We start from the raw sequence: 24,573 nt of genomic DNA on the forward strand, positions 1-24,573 counted from the left end.
GCTCAAATACATTTTTCATAAAAGGTAGTTTGAGTGGCAGCTTTTTTAAAAAATCACCATAGACTCAGTCTCTAAAACAGAATTCCTGGAGTCCACGTTAGATCTGCTGCCTTCCCCTGGCTATGCCATGGTTTAACAATGGTATTTTTAACTGTTTCAAAGCGAACCTAATATTTTCATTGAATCTACATAATGTATGTCCATTACTTACATTATTGTATTGATTTATTATATTTCTTTTACTTGTTGACCCAAATTATATAAAACATCATTGTGGTCTGGGTACTGCGCATATTAAGAGCATAGTTGAGGAACTGAGTTGAGAATCAGGTATCCAGTAGATTCTGTTTCTTCTAGAAGCATGAATACATTAGGTGTATTCCTGTGCATTGATATGCATCAAGGACCATGTGTTGTTATTATGGTCCAGTGTCTTTAGGATCTAGACACTAGATCCTGGAAGATCAGGGAACATCTTAAACTGATGCTTGAGTAAGAATTAAAGATATGAAGTAGAAAGGAGAAGATACAAATGGGAGGTTTGTGCTTTCTTACTAGGTAGAATATTGTTTCCCAGTAAGGTCTAGGATATAACTGAGCATAACATTCTTGGGCTGTCACTGTTCTGTCTGGAAGAAAACTGAAGGACAATGATAAGAGATGAATGGATACAGAGGTTTCCACAGGTGGTTTCAATGATGCTGCATTAAAATGAATTGTATTGTAAATTTGTAGACTGATGAATTTGCATATGTTGTAAATATAAGTGTATAGTATCATTAATTTACAGAATAATGAATTTGAATATGTTGTGGATTTATAAGTATAAGGTATAGTCAATTTACAGATAGATGGACTTAGATATGTTGTGGATGTACCTTAATCTTCACAAAAGCAATCAGTATAGGTTTTCATTTTGTTTGGTTATTTTTTGAAAACAGTTCTTTAAACTTAGAGGATGTCTCAAGGAATTAGGATAAAATTGATAAATGCTTATCCCTTGGAAAACATGCAGTAATCCTGGGGATGTAAATTCAGACACCCAGATCATAGAAGTTCTACAAGGAATTTAACTTGAACTTAATTTTTGCATTAAATTATTCTTTGCATATGGCTTTTCTTAATGTAGTCTCATATGTTTTCTCTTGAGTCAAAAACATGATATATGAATTTTAACCATAGACAGTAAACCTTGCCATGACCAAGAGGAATGGATTGACCTTGACCAAGTAATGTTAATTTTTCTGAAACAGTATTTCTCCAAAAAATTATAATGTCATTGCACTTTATCCATTACATTAAAACGAGGCCATGGTCCATGACCTTTTGCAGAAAAGTCTAAGTTTGAAAGAAACAATCTGACAAATTAAGAGTTCTTGTAATATAATCGTATTTGCTCATTCAGTTTATTTGGGTGTAAAGGGCGGGTCCCTGCTGGACTACACAAGCCTTTCAGCAGTGTTATAGAAACTATATATCTGTCAGTTCTCCCTTTTACAGGGGCAGTGTAAACACAAACAACAAACAGGACAACAACAAAACTGCTCAAAGAAAAGCAGCCAGAAGATGAAATAAAGGCCAAAAGTTTGTCACCAATGTGACAAATAATCTTCTCTTAAGATCATTTGAGATTTTTGAACATTCATATTGATTTTTAAATCCTTTCCTTTACTATGTTGTCTTGCTGAGATATTCATTTCCCTTCAAGTGGATGGAATGTGTGTGATAGTTTCAAGCCGGTAGTTGTCTTGTCTTTCCCTGAATGTCTATATTCTTCTGTGTTTAAAAAAATATACCCACGTTTTAATCACACAAATGTATTAATGATAATGCTTGGCTCTAAAGCTGCCTCCTGACTGGGGACATTTTAAAGCCCCTGGTTGAAAAAGATAGGAAATTTATTACAGCTTTTGAAGTGGTGCCATTTTAAAGATCAAGGTCCCTGTACACAAATTTCAGAAAGCCACCTCCTGCCCTTTATTAATCGCCAAAGAAATGCCTAGGGATGAGGGCTGTCTGCTCTATGGAGGTCCCCCATCAGTCATCTCTGAAATAGAGACTGATGCTATTTACCTGTGGACATCTATCTTCAATGAATTGTGGGAATTAAAGCAATTATTATAAATTAATGACTCTATGAGTTGTAAAAGGTTGGATATTATGGAGTTTCATTGTCAGAGAGGTAGACAATTAGTGAAATATACACTTGTGGACTGCACTATAGATCTTGTGACATTTCCAGCCACTCTGCCTTTTATTGCTTTTCTCTCTATGATACCATCAGTGGAGCAGTCACGGCTTTACAGATGCCCACTGAAACTGCAGTATTTTATAGAGGAGGGAATAATTTTTCATAAAAGCTTACATGCAGTTCAGTTTGATTAGGTTCTTAATCACTCTCACCTAGACTTGGCCCCTGTACTGAATCAGTCTGTGAACTAGTTTACGGCTATTGGGCTTTGAACAGTAAATCCTAAGTTTTCAAGTGGGCTGTCATATAATTTAGTAGGAATGCTGATCTGCTGTTATCAAGGTCAAAAACAAGCACTTTGTAAATTGGTTTATTGTCTATCACCACAGGATCACCCAATTCAATTGTAGAAATGGCTAACTTTGAGTAAGCAAAGACAAGAGCGGGATTACAGCAGCAATAAATGTGAAATTGATCATCATCTGTGGGTGAATTTGTAGGAGGCAGTTGGTTTGATGGATGCAATATGGGTCACAGAAAGCAAAAGAAATAAGTCAGCATGTTGGTCGGTGGAGCTCCAGAAGGCTATGGGAGCTGGTAAATTATGGCTTGTCTGTGTTTGGCAAGCAGGTTTTGGAGAAGCTTAACTAGATCTTGCCAGGTTGGTCCATAAAGATGAAACCTGGGAAGAGCATCAAATTCAGAGAAGATGCTATTCATGGAATAGGATTAATGTCCTCTTTGAACATTGGAATGTAAAGACTTCGGATGTCCCAAAGGTATGGGTGCCAGGTATCTGAGGGAGTTTGATATTTGCTAATGAACGCTACTTAAAATTCTTGTTTGGGTTTAGTGACAAGGCCTCGCTTTGAACCACTCAGAGTATTCATTTTTGAAATACATGTGAAAAAAAAGTAACCTGGATAAATTCTTTTTGGGAAGCAGGGAAATGTCTTAGCATTATTCCAGAAATATATTTTTAATATGGATGATGGAGGTGTAGGTGAAGTCCATTAGATCCATCTGAGTAAGCACGGGCAATTGATGGTTCGTGAGCAAGCACTCTTCAGAGTGCTCTCTCCTCTCTGCCCTTTTTGTCTCTGCCTGCATATAACCCCTTCCCTTAATAAGAAACTTTCAGATGTTTTACCCAAAATTATCATAAGAAATACATTGTATAATGCAACCTAATACATACATAATGCAATATGAATGTACCAAAACGTTCCAAGAAGCATGCTTGTTTGAATGATGAACTCTGAAATGTTCTTTTTTTTTTTTTAAGCTTGATTGCTGTTGGCTCCCTGCTAAAATATTTCACTTCCTGCCTTTTAAAAGTCATTAGTCAGGGAAAAGAGGACAGGTACAACTTCTTCTTAGGTACTCTTATTTGAAATGATGCTTAGAGAAACATAGGCAATGGGGTTACTCCTTAACGAGAGATCAAGTAAGAAAAAAAAATATCATCATACAGATCAGGTAACTTTTTTTCTTCTAAGTGCATCAAAGCCTGTGAGATGGATGAGTGTCCAGATATTTGCTCTCATGCAACTCGTATTTATGCTGCGGGAAGATTGAAATCATGGGTGTGGTTGTCTACATTAAAGATAAGATCTCTTTCTCTTTGTACCTCCTAACGTTAAACATAATAATTATCAGTTCACTCATGTCTTGTATGCCATGTGACAAATGAGTGAATGGAATGAGAATCACAAGTGCTCTAAGAAGTATTTTGTTGCTTCATTTGGATTTGACATTTTGCTACTGTGTAGTACTGGTTACACTAGGCTTTATGCATGCCGGGTAAGTGCTCTGCAACTAAGCTGCATCCATGGCTTACTTTTCTTGTGTAAATTCGGACAAAATCTATACCAAAGCAGTGGTTGATGGGAAGGAAGAAGAAGGTATGATAGCAGTGAGGAGAATCAGCTATCTCTTGAATAATACATTTTACGTTGCTAATTCTTTCATATCAAGAAGAGTTTCACAACTATGCTTTCTGTCCTGGGACATCAGCCACTCCAGAAATTACTTCTGTCACCATGGTTCCTCTTGCACAATAAGTGTTGCTCTGACTCTTGGTGACTACCACAGTACAAGGAGCTGAGTTGCCCATTGTCTGCCATTCTGAAAGCATCTATACAAGTCCACCCTCTTCTGTCCAGAACAACTTTTCCTGTGCTCTGAGAGCTGACAGTGGTGGTCAGCCAACTTTCCCTTGGTTCAAATGGGCATTTCAACCATATGTCTTTCTGTATATTGCAAAATTGAGGATTCTCATGGGCTAAGGACTTTCCTATTGGACTCAGGGCTTAACTGAGAGGGGAAGCAGCCAGCCAGCCACCCCTTTCAGCTCTGCTTTCTTGTTCTGTTAGTAATGGTATAGTCAGACTTTTAAGAAATGTTGCTCACATTCCAAGTTATCTGGAAAATCTATCATTAAGCACAGGGATTACTAAACCTACATAAAGGGAGCAGAGTCAGGGTAATGGAACGTTGGATACTGGCCTATGCTGCTGCACTACATAATGAGAAAAGCCAGTCTGTACCATATAGCAAAACCTGCTTCAAATATGCAAAACAAACATAACACTTACCAAATCGCAACAAAAATGACTGTACTGTATGCATTCACAGTTAAGAAAACTGCATTAAAGCAGAAGTAAGGCAACACAAACTCATTTTTCTCCCAGCCTGTTCTACTGTCAGTCACATTCCCCAGGCCTGCTGGATCCAAGGGAGGGTGTGTCCTGTAATGGCTACGATTGAACATCTCTCCCACACTGACCTCTGGGAACACTGTTTTGGTTGCTAGAAATCTGCCTCATTGGAAATATTTATACTATGGGGATTTGTGTAATTTTGAAATTACACTGGAATGTGTCTTGCTTTTAAACCAAACTCAATAAAATAAAATTCTGTGGCGCTAATGGGTAATATTTGATAACACAATGCTGACTTTACTTTCAGTCCTTCAGATATCACTATGGATGGACACTGAAAGAACAAAACAGAGCTTTCATGTTCTTAGGTTGTGGGTTAAATTTTAGTAATTGTAGACAATTGGAGTGAGCACCACTATAGGAACAGAGATGGTGTGTGTTATACTGAGATTCCTAATGTTCTTGGTTAGAGAATCGTCTTGTACATATGAAAGAGCTTCACATATCTAAACACACATGCAAGTGCTTGCACTGAGGGTTACTTGAGGGATTGTACTGTGTGAAATGAGACCCACGTTGACAATTTCACAATCTGCTGAGCAGATCCTGAAGACTGAGTCAAGAACTGAGGCTATAAATTGGAGGAATTTTTTCCCATGACACCTCAGTTCTTAGGATTGGTTAAGACTCTTACATTATTAATCATAATGTTCTTCTTAAAGCCAGCTGTTTACAGATGTTAACTACATCCTCAAAATGCCTTTACATTACCTCCTAGCTCCTCATTTGAGTTCTTAACTGCCATAGCCCAGGACACAGACATAACTCTTCCAGTATCTCAATAATCTACTCATGCCATCCTAGGTCAGAGAAACAGGAAACGTTTTATTTATTTTCCAGTACAAGTACACTGTGAGCACTTGAGTGAACTTAGCAGCCAGCACATCAAAGTACATTGTGAAATATTTTTTATAATATTATTACTTGTCATTAGTTAGCAGTAGAACATGTAAACAGAAGCTTCAAGGTCTAGAGTGAAGCTGGACACTGCCGTGCTCGTTCATGCTCTCTTAGAAGTCCTCTAGCTATCCCTGAACTAAATTGTAAGGGGAACACTGGTATGTAAGGATTTAAAGCTGCTGAATGGATGCAATATACTGGAATCTGAAAATACAAGCTGCCTCCAACAGTCGCTCTTTCACTCTTTCCTACAGACGTCTATATCCCCTTGTAAATTTAAATTGTCTCATTGCACTGTTGTGGGATTGCTTCCGTGATCCACTAGCCTTGCTATAGGCTAATGTCCAGCTTTCCTGCCTCCTGCAGGGGCAACAGAGTTGAGGGAGGCTGCATTGACCAGTTTATTAGCAATGTAAAAATTCCATATGACCTTCCTAAGTTGTCATAGCAGGAAGGAAGTCTGTCCTCTGTCCTGCTGACTCTAATCACTGCTCACTCCATGTCTTTTTCTTGTCCACTCTGAGAAGAATTTCTTTCGTCCTTGTTGGCCTGATACTCTAAGAGTCTGATACAGGAAAATCAGCGTACCATGGAAACAATAGGTGGATAGCAATTTGTCTGTATCATCCAGGGTAGTAGGTTGGAAATTCTCCCTATGTAATTAAGGAGTCAAATTTAACAACTAACTTCTTGATTCCATTTTAAAAGGGATTTTTTTTTAACTTCTTAGTGAATCTGTTAGAAGTACACGAGTCAGCATTTAGCCCTTCCCAGGAATCTGACACCAAAGGATGACGACAGCCATAGAAGTGATTTAAATAAGACCCTCAAGCAGAATATTAGTTTAGTTTTCTCAAACTAATTTGAATATTTTTATTATGTTGCTTAATGTTCTTAAACAATCGATGACTTTAGATACATGGAAGGAATATTTACAGTAGAAAAATTTCAGAAAGTACTCATTTGGATGTTTAATAAATTTAAATATATGTATGTACATATAACCTGAACCAGTCATTTAAATGATGCCGATTTCTTTTGCTTGGGCACAATCAGTTGATATATATATAAAATTTTAGAAGACTATTGTCAGTCCAGGTATGTTAACTCCAAAGTAAACTCTCTCCTATATGTAAAACTGTAACTAAACCTTAACCTTGTAGAGAATATCTTTCATCCCTTTCTCTTTTTTCTTAGATGTCAAAATCTGACCATGGCCAAAACTAAAGCAAATACTACCCTTCTGTCAGACCTCACTTGTAGGTTCAAGAATCAAAGCACTTTGTAACATCTCGCCATCTTTAAAAAAAATGTACCTACTGATCTCATGCCTGCCACCTGGAAAGACTGTGAATAGCAATCTTTCACAGGGTTCTCTATGTGTAGGAAATATGAAAATCTGGTGGCCTGGAGCCTGAGACATCAGTCCTCCTGGATGTCACTTCAGTAGCTTGTTAGGGATTCACACTCTAAGGTCCTTGGTTGTCACCTGTGAGTTCAGTGTTTTTGTGGTAGCAAACCTGCAGAGGCTAACTCACTTGACTAATGAGTCCCTGCTGTCTGCTGCCCTTAACCACCCTGCCAGTCACCAAGTCTAATTTTGGCAGTTTTCAGACCCAGCGCCATGTTTGGAGGCTGTGGGATTTGCCAGGATCAAATTTCTGCTGTCACCACAGCATCTTGGCGTGGAAATGAGCATCTGGGTTGGCTTTGGGGAAGAGATATTGTAGAAATTGACATAATTGAAAGGGACACGCATAGGAGGAACAGCCTGATCTTTTAAGGACAATTTAAGATCTAACTACATGCCCTTGAGTTCATTCTGCAGGGTTCTGTTGGAGATTTCTTCTTCCATATCTAAATGTTAGCTTATTTACAAAAGAAAAATTCAAGAACCAAAATAACTAATAATAATAATAATAATTCAAGATTTCGCTGGCATTAACTCCCTCAAGATGTGTCAACTTCTATCATTCCTGTTGTCTATGGTTGGGTTTGATCTTGTAGCATGAACCTATGTAGTCATTTTCACATACAATTTTTCAATCAGGGATTGATATGCTTAAATATAAAGTATTAGCTGTGCATTTTCTTCATTTGTGGCCTTTTATGCTGATTTTTTTTATCAAGAGCACACCCTGATGTGTCTATCTACTCTCTGATTTAGATAAATTATATATCTAATTATATATCATATATTATAGAGAATCTAAGGCAATTTGAAAAAAATATGATTGAGAATCCCTAAAGACCATTTGTTTTCTTTCTTTATAACTTGTAACTGTGAGATTACCACTATTATACGAAATACTTCCCAGTGCTCAAATTACTCCAGCAGAGAAAAATTTCCATAGCACGGGTTAGATCTAGTTTCTTCATATAGTGAACTAGCTTTGAGCATGATCAGAGGGAGGTAAATAACTCTGTTACTTCAGCCTGTGCAGTCACAATCGTAACTACATTCATAGCATCCTAATGTTGATAGAGTCAATGAAATGATACAAAGATTACCATCATCTGTGGTGTGTGGTTAGCATTTTATCTACTGACAGTTGAATTTGAATTTCATAAGGCTTCATTATAGCACACAATATTGATCTTTGATATTTTCCCAGCTGTACTCATCAGATCTACAAAAGCAGGGGTTGGAATTGGTTTAGCATAGAGGCAATGGAAGGGACACACTCATGTGCCCCTGCCCAAACCTGATCTCAGAGCACAGCAAGCTTTCATGAGGTCCTCACATTTACGTGTGTTCAAATGTGCATGAATGTGCACGCTCCCATGTACATCTGCTCACGTGCTTAGACCTGGAGCTTCCTGTATGGAAGAGCCTTTTTGCCTTCTTCATTGAAGAATTAGATGGTTTGTGGAGATAGGGATATGTCTCAAAGGTCCACTTGTTTCCTTCAGATTGGCTCCTGGCAGGAAGACCCATAAAAGCAGTGACTGACAATCATAAGGAGAAAATGTGGTGCTCCAGGGGAACAAACAGAGGAGTGATAGGCCTGCCTTAATACCACAGTGACCTTGTTGTGTAAGCTCAGATGAGATAACTGGAATGGCCTTGCCTGGCCTATTTTGTTGTGGCCTTAGAGTAATCATGTTGGAGACTGGAGTTCTGTGAAGTGATTTGGGGGTAATAGGAGAGTGCCAGCACCAGAATGACTTCTGAAGACCATGGGAGGCTCCTTTTTCTTATTACCTAACCCAGGCTCTGCCTCCGGAACATCCCAGAACTGCTATTTTTCCAGGAACAACTTCAAAAGTGTACTATGAAATATTTAAAACACATAGAAAATGTAAGTGATGTGACCCAGTGTATCTGTTTCTAAAAGTTTCTTGTTCCTCCTAGGAAGCTATGAACCTGAGTTGGTTGGTTTTTACTCTTAACAGTGATAGGTTTCCCCCTCACCCTTTTTTTGGTTATAAAATTATATGTGGTTTCAATGGTCTCATATCATCATGGAAGTCACATTAGTTCTACTTTTAATATGTAAACTTGGTCTGAACTCTTTCTTTGTCCTGTTGTGACTCGATGTCCCAGGGTATGGTGATACCAAAGCGGGGCTTCCCATTCTCTGAGGAGAAAGAGAGGGAGCAATGAGGGCGAAGGATTGGTTAGGGTGGAGGAAGTAAGTAAATAAATAAATAATTAGATATTTAAAAATATGTAAGCTTCGGAAAACATGTCACCCTAGTCGTATTTCATAAGTATCAAAAGGCTTGTGGGAGTGTGAGATACTACATTTCACACTGGGCTGCAAGAAATGTCATTTATCCTGTTATCATCACATATGAAGTTAATCATGATAACATTAAGTACAAAATTCATTCAGTCGTCTAGGCTGACTTCCACATCTGGGTATGAATTATGTTTTTACAGCAGAATGTTGAGTCTGTTTTCCTTCTTCCATCTAGACTTTGTGTTTGGGAAAAAACCATTTCCCATAAGCCATAGTGTTAATGTCAAAGCAAAGTCAAAGAAGTGGCCTAGAGTCAAGCTGGCACATTAAGCTAAGACTCTCTCACTTTAACTGTAGGTTTTCCACATGATACAAGGATCAGTGAAACCTACCAATGGCTTTTCCCTTCCAGAACAGATTCTATCTGACGAGAAATGCCAACTGAAGAATGTGTGACACACGAAATCACCATTAAAGGCATTCTCCCTCTCACTTCAGTATTCCCACAGCCAGCGAGGCAAGCACACACCAGTATCCACACCACCATCTCTTTCCCCTGCTGCCTAAAAGATTGTGGTGATGAGACTCAGTGCCATTCACCTCCTTGACATTTCCAAAGACAAGCACACTTATGACTCTCTGATAACTCTTGTCACCCGCTGTCTTCTGGTATAATTTGAATAAAAGCGGGACGAAAAAACAACTGAAAAAAACAAACAGGTGTTTCGAGAGCTTACACACACCTGCACTTAGTTATGTGGTTAGCACACAGAGCAAATATTAGGTTTGACTCTCAGATCTCTCGGGCCTTGGGGCTGGTAAGCACACAGATGCTGACATACAGATTGTGTCCAGGCAGGTGGCTGGGGAGGAGAAGGGACAGGTGCATGCAGGATTGGAATCAAATCTCCCAAATCTACCTAAAGTCCTTGACATTTTTGTGATGTCTCACCTCTTCTTATTGCAGGGGAGCACCTACGCATCTGCCCTCAGGAATATACCTGCTGCACCACGGAAATGGAAGACAAGTTAAGCCAACAGAGTAAACTGGAGTTTGAAAACCTTGTAGAAGAGACAAGCCATTTTGTGCGGACCACGTTTGTGTCAAGGCACAAGAAATTTGATGGTAGGCAAAGCTTGGTTCTCTTCACTATGATGTTTTTATGAGATGGTTTGCTCATTTTGTTTTGCTTGTCTAGGAAAGTTGTGAACATTACTGAAAGTATACTATTTTATAATGATGCCATATAATGACAATCTGCGTGATCAAAGTTGTTTTGGGTTTGTCTCCTGCCTGTCAGATAGCACAGCAAAATGAAGGCCACTATTTCATTCTTTGGGTGATCCCAATTTAAGGTTTCTTTTACTTTAACTTATCTTCAGTTTCTCAAGTGGGAAGTTTCATTTGAAATGCCTTGTCACTTGCAAGCATTTGCACTGCTGTATCCTTTTTAAGAGGACAGACTCTTGGGACTGGCTGTGACAAGGTCTCTTTTATCCGAGTGTTTTCCCGTGCACTAGTGTGGCCTACTCTGTACACTGTACAGCAGGCAGTGTGCTGCACTTGATAAAGGTTTTCGATTCTCCTTTCATTTCCAGATCATAAGTAAGCAGATTTGTTTTCATATTTTAAGAAAAATTTTTGGGCTAGGAACACAGAGAGTGAGGACAATTATGTGTATAATTTCCACTTGAATTTCTAATCAGGAGCTTGAAAAATATTCCAATACCATCTGAATTTTAACAGAAACTTCAATAACTTAAGGGTATGTTTAGGGCTGGAGAGGTGAGGACATGTATACATGACTCTGGAAATCACTGTGAAGCAGACTTGCAACTGATCCACGGCTTTCTCATTCCCCATTGGACGAGCACATTTCCCCAAGGTCAACAGGCCATTCACTTCACTCTTGTTAGTCAGAGCACCACAGATCCAGTTAGGAAATATTTTTTTTCTATAGTGGGTAGATCCGTTTATTTCATAGCTGCTTTACACCATTATTATAACACCTTTGTTTTTCCAATTGTTTCTCCAAGTTATAAAACGGTGAGTGCGTGTATGTACTCATGATGGTGTGGCTTTTCCATGCTGGTACTGCATCATCTTCTCTGTAAGAGTGTTCCAGCACCATCCTGGCCTTCACTCTTGCCTTACATATAATGTTACCTGTCATAGATGTGAAAGCAACTCCTTATTTAAGTGTGATGCTATGAGTGTTTTCACTTGAATCCAACAAGGGAGTATTTGCCCTTGATTGACAGATTACAAGGCCAGTGGCAATCACTATCCATCACTACACACTGAGACATCTTTTCCTTCATTGCAGAGAGCAGCCGAGTGAGATCTGCTGCTGCTGCTGCTTTTATCTTGTGTTTGGAAGCTACTTTCATGCATTTACAAAGCTGTCCTCCACAAAGACTCTGTGGCTCATTCTAGAATTCAGAGACCAGAATGTTTATTTCTCATTAAAAAAAATATATAGTAGATGGCAACTAGCTTCATGAAAGTTTTGATATTTCTTTTTACAGAGAAGGAAATTCCTTCAATTAGACCAAGCCAGACACTTCTGGTATTATATCAGTTAATCTTATATCTCATTTGTCTTAACTAACAAATTTCCCTCCCTCTTTAAAAAAATGAGTATTAAAATGAGTTCCTATACTTAGGGATCTGTTGTCAAACTATTAGACAGGGACATGGATTTTTGACAGGGGTATATTTGACATAGTTGGTGATGAATTCTTTAGCAACGCTCTCCTCTGTTGCAGTTCTATGAGACTGGCATAAGAGAGAAGCTAAGACATTTTTATGACAATATGTCAATTTCATGAGACTTTTAAACTGAACATAAATGTGATCTTCTAGATGTGTTCTTCCAGAGTTTAGTCTTGACAATAGTTTTATATATATGTATATACTATATATATATATATATATATATATATATATATATATATTAATCATAGCAATAATTTCTACCATTCCTTTACTCTAATTCTGTTGTATGATTATGTGATCTATCTTATTAGACCATAAATATAATCCTGCTAATAAACCTTTACCAACAATAGTACATTCAGAGAAACTTTGGGCATAGTGCACCACCACACTCCCTCTCTCTTTTCCTCTCCTCCTCTCTTCTCTCCTCTTCTCCTTTGCCCCTACTTCTCTTTATATTTACCTCTCTCATTCTTTTTCTCTTGTTTTTGGAAAGTCACTTCCTGGAGACATGTCCTGGTGACTATAAGTGACTGTGACCACAAGCGAACTATCTCACTAGAATCAACTTTGGATTGTTATCTTGTGGGTTTTATTTTCTTGCATAAGAATCAATATTACTATGAACATCTTAAGAGTTTAGTATTACATATTTTCAAGTTGATGAGTCCTTTCGCATTATTAATGATGTCTGGTATGCAAAAATCATCCTGTTAACCTTTTCCTATCATGGTCTACTTTCTCAGAGGTGTAGCTTCCACATTTATAGTGTACATATTGTTTCCAGCTGCACTTCTTAATACGAAAGAAACAATTTAAATCTGAGAACACTGGTCCCTATGCTCATCAAGGATAACAACAAGTTCAGGTGACTATGGTATATATGATCCAATGCTTAGTGCATATAGAGGCTAACATTAATCAAAGTGTAAATTAATCTCTGATTGTTGACTTCTGTATTTTATTAGAAATGCCTTGTTTCAATTTCGTTCCCACCCAATCTGACAGTGGTGATCCTGTAGAAATTTGAAACATCATAAACCTCACAGTATGGCTTCATATATATATATATATATATATATATATATATATATATATATATTCAGTTTTTAATTAATATTCTGGGCAATATTTAGAAGATCATTGTGTACAATTCTGAATAGTTATTGCATAATGGGTTATTTGCAATAATTACTGCAAAATATGAATATATTTGAATTCGTCCACATCTTTCCAAACTATCAAGTTTGCTTCTCGCCCCAATAGCCTAATACTTGAATGACAGGAATTGAGAAGACATATGTTAGAATGTATAGAAATTGTGTTCTTTAGCAGAGAATTTTCTGGACGATAGTTTTCGTTAGGATTGAAAATCACTTCAAATCTGCTTTGGAAGTAGACAGAGCTGTTCTCAATATGCGTACGCAGCCTAGCTCTCTTGTTGCTTTCCATGAGGTGAAGCTGTACAGAGGGACCAGCCAGAGGCACTCACAGATTTGACCCTAACTTCTGACCTTTGTCTGATGCATATCTCAGAAGTTCAGAATCAAACCATATGATTATGGAAACAAGTAAAGAATAGGAGAGTCACCCTCATGCACTCACTCAAGTCGGTAGAATTTGTGTTCCTTGGCCATTAGCCCTGTCAAATTTGCATCTTTGTCTAAGTCTTCATATTATTTAATGCCTTTAAGTGGCTTGTGTGTTAGGAGCCCCTTAGGGAACCTTCTGAGAGTGGTAATGGTAACCAGAGGCTACACAGGGCTTCATCCTTCCCACTGTAAGATGCTTCTCCCACTCATCCAGGATAAGCTGTCACACAAAACCACACATGCATCAAGTGGCAGAGTCAGAATTCTGTCCTAAGCTGAGCACGTCCTCTTATTTACTGTCCTCTCTCCTATACCATAATCTAGTCTCCATATGTGTTGACATGTCATAATCAAACAAATAGCTATGCTTCTGTCTCCCTGCCTTTCCTGTCCTGATTATGATGGGGAGAAAGTAGAAATCGTTGCAGGAAAAAAATGACTTAGAGGTATTTTTAATCCTAAAAATAAAAAAAAAGAAAGAAGATTACTCACTTAAATATAGTTCAACTCCCTGAGGATTTGAAGCCTCCAGAAGGGAGGGGCCTTGCTAAGTTTCCATCAAGGAGGGGAAAGGGAGATTGTAATCTGATACGAACATCAGTCTTAAAAATAACCCTGTTGTAGCCAATTTTAAGTATACAGTGCCAAACCTTTCCTGATGTTTCTTTAACAAAAATGATTTCAATAATTGCACACTAAGAATCTGGACACATGGAAAAGGTAGCTGCAGGATTCAGTTGACAGTTGTTTCAAAGTTTAAAAGAATAAGAAACAACTTTCCAGATGCAGTGGAGACAGATTGTATAGCCTCCTTAGCTTATGGAACCAGCTTGATTCTACCAAGGGCTAGCAGTCGAAACCTTTCTGTAGATTGTGGAACACAGATTATTACTTTGCTTGAATGGATATGGTTTTCCTTAATATTTATTCAATGTGAAATTTACTTACAATTTGAAGTTTCTATGAAGTTTTTTTTGGTTGTTGTTGTTTAGTATTTTCTTCTTGATATTATTATTGGACTTTGCTTTCTGATTCTTATTTATGTATTCTAATGGTATTCATTTGTCCAGAATTTCGACAGCAAGCACATTTTTAAGAAGCAGAATAAAAGGAAAAGAACAGTAATTTCCATTCTTATGCAGAACTTATTCTATGTTAACGCCCTTAGAATACCCATTTCATTGAAGGAAGAAGTTATTTATGTGCTGAGGTGTAATGTTATCACAGGGCGAGCCTGCTCATACTTTTCTTTTAAAATATCGTTTCTCATCTATATACCACATAGATGACAATAATGTAATAACTTCTTTAAAATATAGTCTAATTTTCTCAGAGAAAGCACCTTCATGAAAGAAACAAAAAGAGTAAGTCCATATGGTGATAGCATCTTCCATATTTTCCATCATATGGGTCATAATGTATGTTTGTGAAAGAGTATACATGCATAATTCCAATTTGAAAAGCTTTCTCCACAGATGGACAAGTCTTAGGCAAGTGTGACTTATATGGAAAGATGACTAGTCCTGACTACAATATGTTCATTGCTGCACTAGCTCATCTTGAAAGAGATATAAATATTAAATGAAGATTATAAGTAGGTTTGCCTGGGTATGACCGTGCACACTTGTAATTCCATAGTTGGGAGATAGAGACAAGAAGATCAGGAATTCAAGGCCAGTCTCAACTACATAAGACCTCGTCTCAAAACAGAATTAAAACAAGCACCCAGATGTGACATGCATCATATAATAAAGTACTTTGCAATAAGGAGAAAGTACTAGGCTCTCCTCCTTAGAAGCACCACGATAGACTTCTTAGAGGAGCTGTCAATATCCTTAAATTATGGGTTGAGATTGTAATAATGAAAGGAATGGCAGAGAGTACAGGGCAGACAGTATGTGCATGTCCACACACATTTTGATAGCATACTTGCTAATGCTTTCTCTCCAGCTAGCATTACTTTATGAACATGTAGCATCTATCTCTTTAGGTTGGAATCCTGATTTATGTGATGTCTTATTCTTTGTATCAGCCTCCTAGTGTTCTGCAACATCAACATAATTTTAGGGAATAAACAGAAGTGTCTAATTTTTCTTTAATGATTGGATTCATTGTATATTCTTGATATTATTTGGGGTGCAACAGTCTAGATTGAGCCTGTTTGTTTCTTGGTGAACCTTGGAGACAGTGAAAATGTTGAGGTGAGTTATCCATCTCAATTTTTAAGTGAAGTTTTAAATGAAGCTGATTCATTTTGGCATGGGTTAGGTAGGCTAAACTGAGCTTCACAGTCTTAATCATTGTCACTAAGAATGGAGCAAAGGATCAATTACACTTGTCTACGGAGATGGAGAGTGGAAAGATTTTTCTCTATATTCCTATTTACTGTCATTCTCAACTGGTTCCTATTGCTCACCCCAAGCCATATTCTACTCATACATACTGGCTTTTTAAAAATACCTTTCTCCAGAAAGTCAAGAGTAGTAAGTGCTTCCTAATAGAGCGTATTTAGATGGGCATGGGTTTATAGAATTACCTTCCATTGTATACCAAGGCACACTGAAGCAGACCTCTATAACCTCATACACACTCACACACCGTCACCATTTCTGAGATGTTGCTGCAAGAAGAGAGAGGTGTAATGGCTCATCTTCTTGTGCTGCTTGTTCTTTTTCTCATTGTGTCATCTACAGTTCATAATGGTTATAATGCCTGCCATCATATGAAACAATTAGCCGGATGCCTCCTTTATGTTTCATAGGTCACCACCCCAGTGACACATGCTCTAGCTGTAGTATAGTCATCTTGAGGTCAGAATGTGTTTGGCGGAGTTTAAAAATCATAGAAAAGTTCTCTCGATCATTTAGAAAGTAATCTAGTAACTTGTCCCAAGGGCAGACCTTCCAAAAGTGAAACTGAACTGAACAGAATTGACCTTGACAGAGAGAGGGAACATGTTCATGAACATAAGTACCCTGGATTTGTACAAGGCAGATCTCCATGATCCATACTCACAGTCATGAGGAGATGAGATCTTTGACAAATGGAATCGGTCTTCCTTTTTCACTTCCTCTGCAACTCATTCATTCCATCCCACAGTTCTCTTTCAGCCCCGTTCTTGTTTAGACTTTGGCAGATCTTTCAATCATAAAGATGTAGAATGCATCTAATGCTACATGGGTTGTGTGATAAACTACAAATCCTTTGCTAGTTCTTAGACCCTCACACTCTATACGTCACACCAACTTACAATGCATTCTTCTCCAAGTGTGGTTGAAATATGTTGATCTGAATATCGCCAGTCTTCTGCACAGTGGCTCAGCTGAGAAATCGTTTTCTAGACAAGTTCATTTCTTTTAAGTTTTTCTTTGTCGGACACTGAAAACAGCCCTACCATGAGGGTTCCTGGTCATGAATGTTAAGAAGACAAGAATCTACTCTCTGACAGTGGCTCACTAATACTTTGAGGAAGTATGAGTAAATTACAGGAGAAGTTTTATTTAAGTTAAATTGATCTGCCATTGAATGGAGAAAATCTGATTTTTCTTATTTTAATGAAAAATCAAGAAAAGTGTTTAATGGAAAGTATAAAGTAGAACTTGCTGGAAATGTGTTTGTCTTCTGGTTTGAGTCCATAGTACAGCTATGTAGATCGGCCTGACAGCACTGTGTGACATCAGCATATTCTTCACTGGACTAAGCTGTGCAGTTGGCCATGGAATAGAAGAGGCTGGCTGTACAGCTGGCATTTGGTATGAAAGGTCACTTGATGTTTCTCAGTGATGACAAGCAGAGACAGAAACTATTGTTTATTACTGTGCTTGGACTGGATAAGATTGTCCATTTCCAAATAAATCAAATTTAAAAGTCATAAATTCCCGCCATCAAGCATTTATGTGTTACAGTATTGGGGGGGGAGTGTCTCTGTTCTGTTGTGGGCCTTTGGATCCCTTTGCCATCGCTGTGGGCTGCCTTGTCTGGCCTCTGTGGGAGAGGATGCTTGTAGCCCTGCTGTGACTTGATGTACCTGGGTGGGAAGGGGAAGGAGGAATGGGGGCCGGAGGATACGGCTGAGACTGAGAGGAGAGGAGCTAGGGTGCTGTGATCGGGCTGTAAAGTGAATAAATGAGGAAATCGATAGAGAAAAAAAGGTTTGCGATTCAAAAGAAAATGATTGAGGTGAATCTTTATTTAAAGACAAAACAAAAAAAACAAAACAATAACAACAACAACAACAACAAAAAACCCTACTCTCCATTGTAAGGTCCGTACTGAAGGTCTAAAGAGAGGAAAGGAATGATTCTCACAGAAGGTGTTGGGTAAAACTATGAGAACACACTCATTTTTCCTTAACTTCTGAACCTATGCAAGTGTTTTTATGCGTTCTGGGATTTGAGCCCAGGCATCACACATACAAGGCAAGTTCTCCAACTCGAAGCCACATCCCTAGTCTCATACAAATTGTTGGTCTGTGTTTCTGTAAAGAATGCAGGACATGTGCAGTTGAAGTTACCAGTTATAGAATCCTAAATTAAACTCTTCTGCTGGCAATGCTGGTCTCTGTTTTGTTGTTGTACTGTTTTTGCATAACCATGGTCAAGGACACAAAACACACTGGCTTTCAATCAGGAAAGCACCTGTAACTTAGTCAGTGCCAGTGACCTGATTCTATCTAAGCATCTCTGGTTGTTTGCCTTCAACTAGTGCCTGTGATGATCAGTGTAAATGAGGGCCTGCCGAATCAACATTTCATCCCCAGGTCTTTACTAGCTTCAATTCAAGGTGCTAGCCTTTTGTATAGACAATATGTGTACAGCTAAATGAGGGAAGTCATTATTTATAGCTTGCATATAGAAGAGCCTCCACCATGCACTGTGCTAAGTGGACCTAAGATGTCACAGTGGAGCCATTAAGAGGTTGTGGCTAGTGGGGAATGTTCAGATCACTGAATATGTGCCTTCGGAATGAAATGTGGAGTTCTTGTCTCTGATTTCTTCTATAGTATGGTTTCTTTGCATGGTTTAAATGGATGGTTTTGATTTTCTTCAGGTCCCAAGTATGATATGCTACCTTGCCTCAGAACCAAGACAGCAGGCCAGTAGATTGTGAAGTAGAACCTCCAAAACTGAGACAATGTATGAATTTATTTGTTTAAGTTGATTGTCTCCAGTCTTTGGTTATAATGATGGGAACCTAAGTAATACTGCGTTAAGAACAACCTTTAAGACTCAGAAGCCAAGTTACTGTTTCATAAAATAAGTTACCAGTAACATCTCCCTATCACTTTCTTTACAAATCAGACTTCTCTATCATTCACTAGCAAATTTCTGTTGATTGATTGACACTAGCAATGAAAAATATTGTTGGGCGTTTCAGCAGTTCAAAGGAAGCAAATGTTTGCAACAAGTATTACATTTCCTATGATTCTAAAATTCAGGAAACGTTTCCTGAACCAAGTGTTGAGGCAGCATGCTTACCAGCTCAGAATTATTGCATTTGGTCCACAAATCTCAGAATTTAGAGATATACATTTCCTGTTTAAGAATTTGTCATTTTTAATTTTTTTAAAGATTTGTTGAATAGACAAGTACTAATCGTGTGACTCTTGAGAATGTCTATGCATAACTTCTATGTGATTTAATCCCTACTTAGTGGTTTAATTGAATACGCAACTTGAAAATGGACAGGAAATTTGATGTCAGGTAGAAAACAGGGGCTATACATCTTTGAAGAACTAGTCATCTATCATCTATCTGTTAGTCTGTCTATCTGTCTGACTAGCTATCATCTATCTATAGATCAATTAATCATCTATCTACCTGCCATCTGTCTATCTACCTACCTACATATCATCTATCTATCTCTCGTCTACCATCATCTATCCCCTCTCAAAAGGGAGTCATGATGCACTGATTACAGAAATCGGCTCCATCAGACTCTCCTCCAGTGTATTTAGTTATGTGATCCCTTATAATTTTTCTCTTATTTACTATTCTTATTAAAATATGATCCATTGAATATTCCATTTAAGTCTAATCTCATTAGATATATGAATTTTGTTTGCCTTTTTTATTTTATCTTCCCATACTTGACTTAATGTAGGGCATAATTAATAGTGCTGTAGTGTTGTCTCCCTGTGGCACTAACCTGTGTAGACCCAAGGGCACACACTGGCTAGATGAATTGCTTAAAGTTCTATAATAAATATGACAGGAGAAAATTGGGAGCATTGAATTCTAGTTTTCTATGAACTCTTAGCATCCATAAACCTGGAGTTCAGTGGCACTTGTCTCAGATAATTTAATGGAGCTAATTCCATTAAATAATATTTTTGAATTCCCAAAATAAAGGTAGATCTCACTTTGGGTAAAGCTAGTAAAAGCTCTTTCCTTAAAAAGAACAAGATCACCAGAGTACAAATTTAGGGTGTGTCCTGAAATCTCTGTGGTGAGGAGACAGAGGCAGGCAGAGTCCAAGGGCTCACTGGCTAGTAACTCTAAACTTCTCCATGAGCAGCAGGCCAGAAATAGACTCTGCCCCACCCCAAAGTGGACAATTTCTGAGGAATAATAGCTGAGGCTAAACTTTCATCTCTCAGTTCACATGCACACCTCCTTGTACACTTTCGTACATGCACAAGCACCACACACACACACATTCACACATGAATGCATACATACATGCACACACATACTCACACAGACACACACAAACATTAACATACACACATACACAGGAAGTTTCCAGAAGCACATTTTCCCCCCTTGCACAATCATGTACATAAACATTCTGATGGAAATTATGATTGTTTGACCTGTGTGGAATACAGAAATATTCATTCTGTGGAGGAAGTTTGCAGCTATGAAGTAAGTCTTCCCTACGCAAGTTTAGGGCTTGTCGAATGCAGAGCTGAGCTCTAGAACTTCATAAAACTGGATGTCCAGGAGGTCAAACAGGCAAGGACATTCACTGTGTAAGGACTAAGAGAATAATGGGGTTTCCTGAGTATGATAGTGATTTATACCCAAGAACGACACCTCATTTGATCATTACTCAGTCTACACCATGTATTTTATTTCAGTGGTTTATCCTCTTACATTCTAGTTCGTATGTTCTGGTAGATCTTTAATTTTTCCAATCTATAAATTTGCTTTTTAATTTATGACTTGCTATTTTTTCTGAAACAATGTTTCAGAATTCAAGTAATTTCACTTTTTACATTACTTTTTGAGCTGATGTACTCTGAGAATTGTAGAAAGTTTTATGTCAGCGTGTTAAAAGTTTTACAAGTTTATGCATGCTTGGTGGAAAATAACAACAGCCTCCTGACATTTGAAAAATGAGGATACAATGCCAAAATTTTTAAATATAGTTTATCCCTAGGTGTTCTATCAACTGCAGAATTAACAGAAGGCTTGTTGACAATGGGGAGGGCTGTAACCAGAGACTCATTCACACTTGACACTCACTTTTCCATTGGTTTGTATGCTGAGCCCTTGTCATTACAAAATGGTTATTCCCGTGTTTAATATAAATATAAAATATAAAATTTAAAGTAGATTCCAGTACCAGAATGTGGAAGGACATTTCTTACTTTCCAGACATAACATATCATCCTCCTAGTACTTTATAATATTTATTTGACTGTACACACTTTCACCATTACCAACTTGTCTGTTTTCAGAATACAGACAGAACCCAAAGACAACAAGTTTAGGGGAAATTGTGATGCCTAAAAATGAAGCACATGTTAAAGAGTGCCTCAGTGGAGGACCTCAGATGCATCATCTCAGGATACTTTTATGTAAACAAAGTGGAAATATAAGCAAAATAAAAGCATAAGATTTGAGAAAACTTTAACGATTTCCGTGAGCAAACCCAAGGTTGGTTCATCTTGCCTAGTCGATGATTAGCCATCCGTGTTTGTTCTCCATCTCCCCACACTGTGTATGTATCTTCTAAAGGAAAACGTGTGACTTGTAGTCATCTTCAGGAGTGTTGCAAATCCTGGACAAAGTGAGGTCTGAAATTAGGGGAAACCTCCTGCCACATTTGGGATTTAGGTTAATATTTAATACCTGAAACTCTAAAACACATACTGAAACAAACAAAAAAGATGTGTGCAATACAATTAGGATGGGATCTGTACTTTTATGTTTTTAAAAATTAAAATTTTAGTATGACTTAATTTTGTCAGAAAAAAAAGTGATAAATATGGATGTGTTTTCCAAGTTTTTTTCCACTTGCCAGTTCTGATTCAGGGAACTATTTATCCTGCAAAAGATTCGAAGTGACTAAACATATCATTCACTCTTTAATGGGGAAGAGGTGGGATGAAATAAATTTGTTCAGCACACTATGTCAAGTTCCATTATACAAAGTCAACCCAGTGACCAGCAAATGCTGTAGATGGAAAACTTCGGTTCAAATACTGGAGATGTATATGATGGCCAATGTGGCCTGACCATAGTACTTGTTGTTTTCAAACTTGTTTTAAAAATATGCTGTCCTCAAGGACTCTGGCATGAGGTTATGTTTGCATTTACTGTATGAAGGGTCTCTTCTGCTCCGCAACACCTGGGTTGCCATGCTTTAACCGAAATCAGCCTATATTTGGCACTGCTGTCAATAATGCTAATGGTGCTGTCTGCTATAAGTTAAAATGTAAGTATTATTAGAAGAGACTGAGAGCGTTTTATGATAAGAAGACCACAAATGTCTATGTTAAATGACAAGATCAGCTGGGCAGTGGTGGCGCAAGCCTTTAATCCTAGCACTTGGGAGACAGAGGCACGTGGATTCTGAATTCAATGCCAGCCTAGTCTACAGAGTGAGTTTCAGGACAGCCAGAGCTATACAGATAAACCCTGTCTTGGAAAATACAGAAACAAAAAAAAGGACAAGATCAACATTATCGTGAAAGTTAGAAAGGAATTGGAGGTGTGGAGATATAGTGTCAAGAGGGATATTGGGAGTCAGACAGGTTCTGATGTCCCTCCATGTGGCATATAACAAGAAATACTAAAAAATGTGTGAATGGGACCTTCATTTCCAAGATTTGCGTTGTTTGTAATGTTGGAGATTTCAGATTTTCTCTTAAGGCAAATAGTGTTCTTATTCATTTTCATTTAAATCATTGAGCTCATTGTTGAGGTCAGGTTGTGAATCCGTTGTGAATACCAGCTAGGAAACGTTACATGTTAGTGCTCTATTTGTGTAACTGGTGGCTATAGCTGGCTTAAGGTGCAGAGAAAAATATACTACTAATTACTTCCTGTGTCCTGTATATAGTGTGCATGCCAGTGTAGCAGTACTTTTAAAGAAATTGGAAATTTCTGGCTATCTATCCTCTTTTGCATTTCCCAACATACATGTACAGAAATCTTTAGATGAACTTCTAACACTTCAGATCATATGAACCTAACTTCCTTAGCAATGTGTAGAAAGTGTTAAGTTTACAACTGGGCTTTTTCTTTTTAACCTGTTGGTAGCCTATTTTCCAAATCATAAAACTAATATTAATGAAATTATTTCAAAACTTAGTTCATTATCTGGTTGAGAAAATGTATTTTGAGTTGTTATCTTTCATGGGGCCATTTTACATATGTAATGCTTCTCAGTTAGTAAAATTATTTGTCAAGCTGAAATGATAGTATCACATGCTATCATGATACTTCTCATGATAATATCACATTTCAATTTGTAAGCAAGTACATATTGTAATCACGATAATTCTTGTGACTTATTTTGTAAAACATTATATATTCGTCTCAAAAGTTTTGTGTATAATTTCCTTCAATGACATTATATACAGATTTATAGGACAAAGCCTCATAGTATAAATACTCCAACAAGCAACTCTGGTGGGGACTTAACTGTGGATAATTGCTCAATATGTGCAATTATTTCAATTTTTTCAGTAAGCGTATTTACTCCACAACTGACTTAATATACAGATCACTGGGGAGGGATGAGTATAAACAATTTCATGCACTCAAGTTTTCAGATCACTGCAAATCTCAATTCATACTAGAGGAACATGAATATTCAACGAGTTCACATTTGTAATGTTTACTAATTACTTATTGATTTTTTTTATAATTGTATTTAAAACAACTCTAAATTTGTATTCAAAATGCCCATTTCTTAAAGGCTTCATTTGTTTATTCACTAGGAATTATGAATGGAAAAATACTTAATGACATGATGTAGTCTTGGCATGCTGCCAGAGTTGAAGGAGAGATGCATCTCTAAATCTCCTTTATCCTGAGGCTCACTCACTGAGTTAACTTTGAACCGAGTTTATTTATGACACTTTTTAATAATCCAAGATATTAACATTCTTTACAACAAGAATCATGAAATGACTCCTGCACACATGAATGGCTTTCTTGACAGTGACTAATGTATTTCTTCGTTTCATGGTCTGCAGGGATAATAGAAGATAATACCTGTAGTCATGCCCCCTTCAGCCCCCCAGCCCCCAACCTCCGGGCCTCCAGCCCCTAGGCCCCCAGCCACTTAGTGGGGTGACCCTGTATGCTCTTCCCTTTTGGTGGACTGACCCTATATGCTCTTTTCCTTTTGTCTTATCAGTAAGATACTTTGAAGGGACTGTTCTTTTATACAAAATTGTATTTGCTTTAAAGTCATAGAGTCAATAGCAATATCTTTCTTTCCCCGGCAAAATGATGCTCAATACTCAGTATAACACAATAATTTTCTGTGATCATAGCGGAAAGTTCTTTGCAAACTGAGTGGA

The 24,573-nt window shown here is 37.7% G+C and overlaps 1 protein-coding gene across 1 annotated transcript in view; it reads left to right on the plus strand.

The window, feature by feature from the left end:
* Gpc6 (glypican 6) overlaps positions 1-24,573 on the plus strand; it is a 994,843-nt gene that overhangs the window by 234,915 nt on the left and 735,355 nt on the right. Inside the window, exon 2 of the mRNA XM_028771963.1 lies at positions 10,468-10,626. Within this exon, the coding sequence (XP_028627796.1) occupies positions 10,468-10,626 (159 nt within the window). The remainder of the gene's footprint in view (positions 1-10,467; positions 10,627-24,573) is intronic.

This window comes from Grammomys surdaster, unplaced genomic scaffold, assembly GCF_004785775.1.
Source record: "Grammomys surdaster isolate TR1022 unplaced genomic scaffold, NIH_TR_1.0 65, whole genome shotgun sequence".
Lineage (NCBI taxonomy): Eukaryota > Metazoa > Chordata > Mammalia > Rodentia > Muridae > Grammomys > Grammomys surdaster.